Raw genomic sequence first — 10964 nt, 5'->3', positions numbered from 1 at the left:
TTGCATTCATTGTATGATGACTGACAAGGAACATTAAATCATTAACAGAACCATTAGTATCTTTTAAAAATTTCACCATACGATTTCCTTCATTAATTAGAATTTCAACAAATTGTTTCAATATATTAAAATGAAACGTAGGTGTTAATATCTTTCGCCTTTTATGCCATTTGATTCCTATAACAAAAATGAAATAGCAAGCTTAGATACGATAATTTGCAGTATCAAAATTTGCTTCGCATACTTTGTCCAGTTTTATTTTATTTATCTTGATATAACAAATTAAATTTTTTTTATATAACAGATTTTTAAAAGTTGCTTGTGTTTCTTTATCTAAAAATAATGATATTTAATTCAACCATATGATAATTTTTTATTTCGTAATAGTACATTAATGATAATTAAGAACTCTAAATAATATAAACTAAAAATACATAAAATGACAGGGTGTTGAATAACCTAAGATCTTATTGCGTAAAACAATTTATAGAGGAAAGCCGACACAGGTCTCCTAAAATGAAACTCTCTTATTTCTTAGAAACTAATTATTGTACTTTATTAATACTAATAATATAACATGATCTGTCTAATAAAAAGGTGTAAACACGTCATTCATAGCTTTATAGCTTATTTCTATATAAAATTAGCTAAAAACGAAAATAAAATTCTTATGATTTTCTTTTGCAAATTGCATAATTTAAATAATAGTGATTATTGTTAATATTACGTCATTTTAAATGCTTATAATTTCCTAAATCTATTTATATTATTTTCTTTCTTAAGTTTTTCATAATACGATTTTAAAATAAAAAATTGAGGTGCAGCGTAAATCGGCACACCTGTCTGTAAAACAAATCATGACTTAATTTAATATTTGTAATGTTGCTTTATAGTGTCAAATAACTCTATCGAAGAAGGTAATGATATATATATATATATATATATATGGGAAAAGTCCTTGAAAAATTATTGCATTACATATTTGCATCTTCCAGAACAGCATAAAGTAAATACGCATATAATTCAACAAAAATGTTTTATATCGAAGTGAAAAGATTCTGAAAAATCTTATATACATTTACTTAGGTATTTCGTACAGATAATTTCTATAAAAGAAAAAGAATAGGAATACATGGCTTTATTGCCTACTATGTTTTGGAGCTCATTTTGTCGAGCGCTCATTTTCACTTACCTACGAAAAAATCAATTATTGCAAAATTACAACTTGTATTATAAAAATTGCTTATATTATCTAATGATAACCTTTTAGTTTATATATTTAAAGTTTAATTTATATACTTAAAAGTTTATATACTTAAAGTTTTATTTTTACTTTTTGTTTAAGAAATATTGTCTAAAAATGAAGTAATATATGAAGTTAGCACCCCAACTATAAGGAATTCCAATTAGAGTTCCCGTTTCCTTTTGACGAGACAAAGAGTTCTATATAATTTATAACAAGAGTTCCGCTTAATATTATTTATTAATTATTAATTAATTAATTATTTTTAAAAATAATTTTTTAAAAAATAGGGTGCTAACTTCTCATCGAAAATCGAGATCGAATAGTTCTGAGCAGCTTAATAGCTCTATTTTGGGAATATCTTATGAGGTTAGCACCTCATTTTTTAAAAATTATTTAAAAATAATTATTAAGCGGAACTCTTGTTATAAATTTCATATAGAATTCTTTGTCTCGTCAAAAGGAATGTCAACAGGAACTCTAATCAGAACTCCTAAGTACTATAGTTGGAGTGCTAACTTCTCATATCCTAACGGTGATCTTATATTATATCAATAATCGTATTCAATTGTTATTCAAACCTAATCTCATAAATCTTCGAAATCTTGATATATTTCGGCTTGATATATTTCTTGTTGAATTTACGAGATTAGGTTTAAATAACAACTCAACATGATTATTGATAGAATATATGAATTATTTTAGGCAATAAGTTCTGCAGTTGGCTCTTCAATACCCTGTTATTTTGTGTATTTTTAATTTTTATTTCTTATTTTGTTCTAATACATATTTTCTTTTTATATTGTCTTTTTATATTATTATTAACTTCATACATTTTTATAACATTTTGCATTCATTTATACATATTAATACATAGTTATATTAAATACATAGTTATATTGTATTTTTGATGATGTGTGTGTTATGTTATATATTATATATATATTATATATATTATGTTATATATATTAATAATAATTGTATAAAGAACACATGTAAAGTTGTACATAAACTTTATTTGGAACTTTTTATATTGCAATTAAGAAATTTGATAATTTTGTATAATACCTTCACTAGTAAGTAATCCAGTTCCTAACCAGGGAATTAAAGAATCATATAAGTAGCCTTTTGAAAGATGCTCCTTTGTACTGCTTAGTACTTTCTAAAATTAGAATCAAATTAAATTATAATATTTTCTATCAATAATATAATAAAAAAATTATATACGTAGTGTATGCACAAACTTGTTTATGAATACTAAATCTCAAGTAGTACACAATGCTTAAAACGTTAATAAATATATAATATAATCGCTTTTTTAGCGCTTTGCAAGCACTGCTGTGCTACTTGAAATATAGTATTAATAAATACTATATTTCATAAATATCGATAATAATTCTATCGAGCTATATTTCAAGCGATAATAATTTTATCGAGCGCTGTTAATATATATAAAATTTATTTTTAACTTTTAGACTTCGAGTAAGTCAAAGTGCTTACCCAAAAAATAACCTTTTTAGAATAATTCTGCTAGAATATTTTAATAATTTTGGTGGATTTACCAATAAAAATTTTATGAACAAAGCTAAATGGTATTGTATTACGGATTGATATCTTTATTTGCTATGTTTTGATATAAAATTTTTCAAAAACATTTTAACATAAACATGCTATCATGCAAACGTTTTTCAATATTGTCCGTCGCACTTGGGAATTTATGTCTGAGAAATCAGCATAGGAATGAAAAGATAAAATAATTTATTTGTACGCGCCGCGCTTATTTTTTCTTGCTCTTTCTACAGCATATGTCCTGTTGCTTCTACTGGCGCTCGCGTTGCCCCTTGAATATTTCGCTAGTGTTAACATTTACTAGACTGCGTTTCTTATGGGAAAGCTGCGTACGTACTTCTCTCTTGTTTTGTTAGTTAATTATAGTCAGTCTTTATTTACGTCGAGACTGTAACGCAAGTTTTTTTATAATACATAATTGAAATACATTTGATTTTATCTTGTTACAAGGTAGACATTATTCGTTCGCCATCCATCACAAAATATTCCAAACATCAAGGTAAAGCAAAGGAAAAAATATACGCGTCCACGTACGCAGCGGCACAAGTCGCATCAATACCGTTTTATTTTGCAAAATTTTGTGAGACTGATAATATATCAAGTACCATCACTACCATTGGCTACAATTAATTTTTTATTAATTAATTTTTTATATAAATAACATTTTGACACATTATAATTTTAATGATTATAATATATCCAAATGTTATCGAATAAAGTAAAGAATGTCGAACGATCAAAGTTTAAATGTTACGGATATATTTAATTAATTTTTTGTTCCAAATGTGATTGCGCGCCGATAATTGTCGGACTTTCAACACTCATTATGAAACATTTTAATAATCCCCTCTAAATAAAATCTTTAAAAAACGGAAAGAAAACTTGAAAAAACTCAAAATGTTATCTAAAATAGAGGAAAAGATATATATGGCACAAGTTACATTTTACATAATAATCAATATTTAAGTTTAAAATTTGACAATTACATTTGTAACTGTTAAATCAATTCTAAACTCAAAATTACGAAATATTTATTATTTAGAATATTATTAATAAAAATGTAGCGACATTGCATAATTCGAAGAAAAAAATGGGTAGTTTCAAAAAAATGTGACCTTCCATAAAAATAGCCTTAAAATATTAATTTTGTTTAAAAAATGTATTTGGTTACAAAATTAATAAAAAAGTAAAATATTTTAAAATGTATGCAAATGAATGTATATATGTATATTCACATAACTTTTGTATAAACTGCTCACAGTATTAAAAATCTCAATACTAAAGATAGTACACATAATATAAAGTATAAATTAACAGTAGAGTTCCATTCAATCGATTGTTAAATAATTATTTTTGATATAGAAATCTCAAAAAAGAGATCATGAGTAATCAATATCTGTAGAGAGCTATATTAGTAAAATTCTATGCTATTATTTAAATTTGCATAACTCAAAATATATACAGTCAAATAAAATGTTAAGTAGCACATTCAAAAATACATAATGTGTGTAATTAAATGTACCTTAGAAATGCTTCGAAATACTTGGAAGTAAAAATGCGTTATAATAAGTTAAGCTGACTGTTGAGTATTGGTATATTAGCGTCATGGTATAATGATGAACAAATAATTACATAAGTAATCATTAGGATTCACTATAATAGCGAAGATATTAAGAGAAGCCTCAATACATTTTGGCCATAATACCATCTTCTCTATTATATTATCAGTCCTCCTCTATTATATTATCACAAATTTTGTAAACTGAATGAGATTTATATATTATTATAATGATAGAAATTAAGTTATAATCGTTCTGTATGATTTAAAAATCTTTTCAACTTTTTTCCTTTTAATTTTTGTCAACACGAGTTACGTAATATGAAGATTAATTTATTTTCTAATACTTTTTTTACCTCTAGATCATCTGGATGATGAATGCTGACGAAAGCAATTGGTCCGCACCAAAGTTTATAAATTGGATAATAATCTTTACAAAGTTGACGTTGAAATTTCCATAGATCTTCTAAAATATAAAAAATATACAATTTAAAAAAAACGAATGATATAAATTTTAGATTATTCATGAATAATTATTTTTTGCGTGCATATTAATTAAATTTATGTTAATTTTTAATGTTTACTTTATTTATACATTTTTAAGAGAATTTATCTTAAAAAGAATGTAAGTTACCAATACTTATGATCTAATTATAATATTAATTTTTTGATATTTAAGTACATTTGAAACAAAAAATTAATTAAAAATTAAAATTAATAAATACTTGCATAAAAATAAAAATGAATTAATAACTATAAATGTTTCCAATATTCTTTGCATATTGTTCTTAATCAAACACCATATAATTCAACCATTAATATATAGTAACCGCTATGTATAAATAATTTTGTTAATAGACATTTCTTATAAACAAAACAAATGTTAATTATTAAAATAAGATTGTCAATAAGTTTTACTTGCCTTGTGAACGCCAAAAAAACTTTAGCATGTGGCCGATAAATGGCAATGCTGGTACACTTGGTATATTATTAATCTGTCTCACGAATTTTACAAAATGAAAAAATTTATATAACATCATAAAAAGAATACTGAATAGAAATAAAGTGACAATCATTTTGAATGATTTGGAAATATTTTTAACTTTTTTCTTTTAGTTTTTGTTAACTCAAGTTACGTGATATATAATGTCCTGTAATAAGAAATGTAAAATTATTCTATTATATTATTTGTATATGAAAAAATGAATATAAACAGTTTATGTAAGATTAATTATTTAAGTCAGTGCTCATAAAGATTTGCACATTTTGGACCAATTCCATTTGGAACGACCCCCACTACCGCTCGACGGCCCAGCCACCGACGGGAGTTCACGTGATGCTCTGGCTCAGGCATCTCTATAGTTTAAACGTCCAGAGATCGTATTTTAAATTATTAAAGAATATTTTTCTTGCAAAATAATTTTTATTTTCTTAAAAAAATTAAAGTTTCTAAAACATTTTGTCATAATAATTCTTGCCTACCAGAAACCATTCAATAATTGTTATAAATTTACATCGAGAAGTTTCTATAACAGACTTGCGAAGATTGAAGTCAGGAAATACGTGAATCTGGAAATTCCGTACGAAGTCTTACAAAGTCTCAAGTAACAAGGATTCTATATCGCAATAACTATTTTCTTCTATAAGCGAATATAATTTTATCGTTTTAAATTCTTGACTAACGATTAATTGTTAACATTTTCTTTAACGTTTGTAACACCGTCTTTATGTAATTGTTTAAAAAAGAATATTAAATCTCCCTATGAATTGCCATATATCCTACTCCTATAAGATATAAGGCAAAAATGCAAAGATTTCAAAAAGTTTATTTTTTAATATGAAAAATAAATATTTCGGATTTCTAATATTTTTTTCATAGTAATAAAAAGTTTCACAGTACAAAGTTTTTACTACATAATTCGTTTATTATAAACATAGTAAATAATACTTAATAAATTAAGTTTTTGATACATGCAGCGTATATACCGGAGTTACCGTATATACATATAAGTAGAAAGAGGGAGAAAGGAAGGAAGGAAAGAGAGGGATATAAGGAGAGAGGAGGGAGGGAATCGCTGATCAAGTGATCTTTTTTAGATTTTCTAAGATGCCTCATTATTTCTCGGAAACTAATTATTGCACTTTATTAATATTGATAAATACATTGATTTGTTTAAATAATTAAAGAAGTAAAAATTCATAAAATTCGTGGTTTATTTCTATACAAAATCAACTAAAAAACGAATTCTACAAACGCGAAAATAAAATTCTTACATTTTCTTTGGCAAATTGTGTAGTTATAAAATAATAGTGGCTATATTATTGATAATATTATATCGTTTTACATGTTTATAATTTCCTAAATCAATTATATTTATATTTTTTCTTATTTTTTTTATTATAAGATTTTAAAATCAAATTACAGTATAAAAATAGGCACACCTATCTGTAAGATCATATGTTATTTTATTGCCTTATAATGTCAAATTGTCTTATCGAAGTTGAAGGCAATCGTTAATTTATAGGAAAATCTTTAAGAAAATAAACTGCGCGTTAAATATTTGCAGAACAGTATAAAGTACATATCATCAAAAAATATTTTATATCAAAGTTAAAAAATTCTATACAAAAATTCTATATAAAAAATTTTATACATTTGTAGGTATTTTGTGCAGACTCCTGCGAGAGAAAAAGAATTGGAATATATAGCATTATTGCCTACAATGCACTTAATTTTAGAACTCATTATGTCAGATGTTAATTTTTGCTTATCTTGCGAAAAAATTAATTATTGTAAAATTGCAAATATTATAAAAACTGCTATATTATTTAGGATAGGAAACACTTTCTAGTTTATATTTATGTTTCTAAAGTTTTTTTTTATTTTTAGCTTTTGTATAAGAAATATTATTCAAAGAGAAAGTGATATGTCGATATTGGTAACCTTGTTCTACATATACGTATAATTATTATGCTTCTCAAGTAATAAGCAAGTAAAGCGAATTAAACTGAATAAATATTATTTTGTGAATTTCTTAATAATTAATGAGAAATTGTTAATAAATATTTGCAAACATTAATTTGTTGACATTTCAACAAAAAGAGACAGCTCAGCGTTTTCAATTGCAACGATGCATTAAAAGGAGCGTTCAAGCAATTACACATGAACGACACTTAATTCTTAGTTCTCGTGTTTCCAATGTTTTTTAACAGAGAATAATCTTACGATATAGAAAATATTATTTACCTTCAAAAATAGTATTATTTCCATTTTATTCATGTATAGCCGTTATTGTTTAGAGCGTTTTCCCCAATGCTTTACACACATGCCATAGCAACTGAAAACACTAATCTGTCCCTGTGAAAATCCCTTTCATCAAATTATATGACACTAATTTATTGATTTCTAAAAATTAATTTTTCATTATTTGTTAAAGAAACTTGCAAATTGCTAAAGAACTTTTCCATTTAGTTTTGTCTGTTCTATCTGTTTACAAGAGGAATATCTCTTAGCCGCGGTTTGCATTTTACCTATTGTAAAATATGTTTATAATAATACGTTATGCGATTTTTTACTTATAATAATATATTTATTTTTATTCTTGAAGAAATTATTTAAATTAAAATCATTGATTTTTATTGTTCCCTTTTTATGCGATAATTAATAAGCAGATATAAATTTTATAGTTTAGTAAAAAAATTAATAAAAACTTACAAATTTTACAAATTTTATTTTATTTAGAATATAACTCTAGCTATCTTATTTTATTCTATTTGATTAAAATAAAAATGTTACATAATTTTTATTAGAATACTTTATGTGTAGGAGAAACAAAAAAATTAATAAGTACTGATAGAATCCCTATAAGAGAGTCGCGTCAATCTTCAAAATTTTCATTGACTTTGAAGCAAAATAACGGAACCAATCATTGATTTTTATATCTCCACTTTGAGTATCGTAAACGCGGTGATTTTAGAAATGTGAGAGTAGAATTTACGTTAAATTATATAATATTGATAAGTAGAACTTATATTAAATTACAAAATATTGACAGAAGTAGATCTATTTTCTACAGCTGAACTAGTTTTACACTTTTAGAATTGAAATAGTGATAATACGAAACAGTAATGAAATAACACTTTTATTTAACAATACTTTTATTTTACATTAAAATGTCTTGCCACCATCAAACTACTATATACTGGGAATTTTAAATGTCCTTTTTGATAATATGTTTTAATTATATCTTAATTATATTTTCTGCGAAAGAAGGCGTTAAAATTATATGATTGATAACAAGATTAAAATATTATTTTTGACGTTATCATATAATATCTGTATCTTTTATGCAATATATTTTTAATTCAAAATCTTTATAATAATATATAAGCTTATCTATTTATAATTTTGATATCTCTAAAATAATTTCATCACTTTATTAATCAAAACTTCCACCATGCTCTACCGTACTAGACCTGCTGTAGTAGAAAGGTCCCTTCTCTCTAATAGAATCCCTCTTAGATGCTATTACTTTTTTATTTCACATTGACGCAACTCTTTTATAGGGACTCTAGGTACTAACAGTAATACAAAGATTCTGTATATGAATCATATAATTAATTAATTGAAAGACGTGCACTACTAACGAAAAAAATGAATATAAAAAAATTTCTTACATGTATTTCTTTTCCTATTTTAATGTATATAAATATGCAATATAGTTCTATAAAATAATATTTCATAACAATATTTATATTTCAAAATGATTCTGTCTAAAAATTGTATCATTAAAACAAAAATATCGTATAATTTTTAAAAATTATGTTTTATGCGAAGATGTTTATGCCAAACTTGATCTATGGTTAAATTAAGTCATAATTAAAGCAAGTTTAAATTTTTCCTTCAACGATTTATACTTATATTATAATACAATATAGAATAAAAAATAACTTACCTTAGTATACGAAGTATTTATAAGTTACTATTACTGATTTTTATTTAAATATTTGTTACTTTTTAAACTCGTTTAGATACTTATATTTCTAGAAATTCTTTTAGATACTTATATTACACTTTACAACTTAATTTTATAAATTATTCAATAATTTATTCATAAAATTATATAAATGATAAAATTATAACTGAGAGAACTTTGTCACAACTTTAGCAAACGATAGTAGAATTATCTTACTGCCATCACATCTTTGATTTAAACAGACACAGTAACTTCTTATAAATGTAATTCGATAACTACTACGTCATGTCTGACGAGGATTTTAACCAATGAGATATCTCCACGTCATGTCAAATGGAATAAACATGAAATGTGGATATTGAAATCATATTATTTAGGAAAGGCCTTTGGAAGCCTCTTTATTACATTATACTGCGATTATAATATTATCTGAGAAATTTATGATAATGGGGTAGAATTAAGATTCTATTTCGGATACAATTTTAATAAATTCATGCAAATCAAACTTATGAAAAAATAAAATAATTTCTCACATATTTAAGCATGATTTTGCACTTGAATAATTTTTGCTCATTAATAAAATATTTTCACATACATATCTCTTACATATCTCTTACATATTACTCTTAAGAAATCACATCTGTCGATTCTTAACATATTTCGGTTTAAATAAGAAAAGTATATATATATGCATGTATATATAGCATAATTTGTTTATATCAGAGAATGAAAAATAGAGCTAATTGATCTAATTACTATGATCCAACATTGAATGGTAAACACGAATAATAATAACAATTTCGAATCTTCTTAGCCAAAAATCTGACTAAATCAAATATCTCTGTATACAATCAAAAATTGAAATCTCTGAAGTTAATAAATTTTAAGATATTTAACTGTTTTAAAAGATATTAAATATCCATTTGTTTTTTAAATATCCGCCGAACTCTCGAAACTGTTGCACACGCAAAAATTAAAGTGAAACAAACATGTATATTTTCACTTCAACTTATTGTAACCGTGTGTTATACTAATATAGAAACTTTATCGATAAAGAACAGATGATTATGATTCTTGTTATGTATGCTATAAGCGTAGTATATATTTATTTTATAATTTTAAAAATATTTTATATATATATGAGTGCAAGCGTAACGTAGCGGTAGCACACGAGACTGCCAGAGATTCCGGATTCGATCCCAGACAGAACCGAAAAATTTTTCGAACGCTCGTAGCTCCTCTCAGGCAATAGCAACCGAATGTATCTTTGCCAAAAGAACTTCTCTAAAAAATCTCTCAAAAAATCATCGGAATCAACTTTAAATAGTATTTCCCATATGATTGTGTACAATCAGCGTGCATATCACAGGCATATGAGAGAAGAGAACCACGCTCGGCCTCGAGCAATAAGAGATGATGATAATGATATACACACACACACACACACACACACACACACACACACACACACACACACACACACACACATACACACACACACACACACACACACACACACTAACAACAACTAACTAACTAACTAATAATATATATATATATATATATATATATATATATATATATATATATACTACTAATAAATTAATTAATTTAAAAT

At 24.9% G+C, this 10964-nt stretch overlaps 1 protein-coding gene across 1 annotated transcript in view; it reads right to left on the bottom strand.

The window, feature by feature from the left end:
* The window catches only part of LOC105627656 (cytochrome P450 4d2-like), a 17681-nt gene extending 11957 nt beyond the window's left edge, over positions 1-5724 (bottom strand). Inside the window, exons 1-5 of the mRNA XM_012208934.1 lie at positions 5690-5724; positions 5293-5369; positions 4727-4836; positions 2312-2405; positions 1-177 (exon numbers count right to left, since the gene is read on the bottom strand). Coding sequence (XP_012064324.1) covers positions 1-177; positions 2312-2405; positions 4727-4836; positions 5293-5369; positions 5690-5724 — 493 coding nt within the window. The remainder of the gene's footprint in view (positions 178-2311; positions 2406-4726; positions 4837-5292; positions 5370-5689) is intronic.
* Between the last annotated feature and the right edge of the window lie 5240 nt (positions 5725-10964).

The sequence above is a fragment of the Atta cephalotes genome, assembly GCF_000143395.1.
Source record: "Atta cephalotes unplaced genomic scaffold scaffold00009, whole genome shotgun sequence".
Classification (NCBI taxonomy): Eukaryota; Metazoa; Arthropoda; class Insecta; order Hymenoptera; family Formicidae; genus Atta; species Atta cephalotes.
The sequence above is the reverse complement of the archived record's forward strand: the minus strand, read 5'-3'. Positions and strand labels throughout refer to the sequence as shown.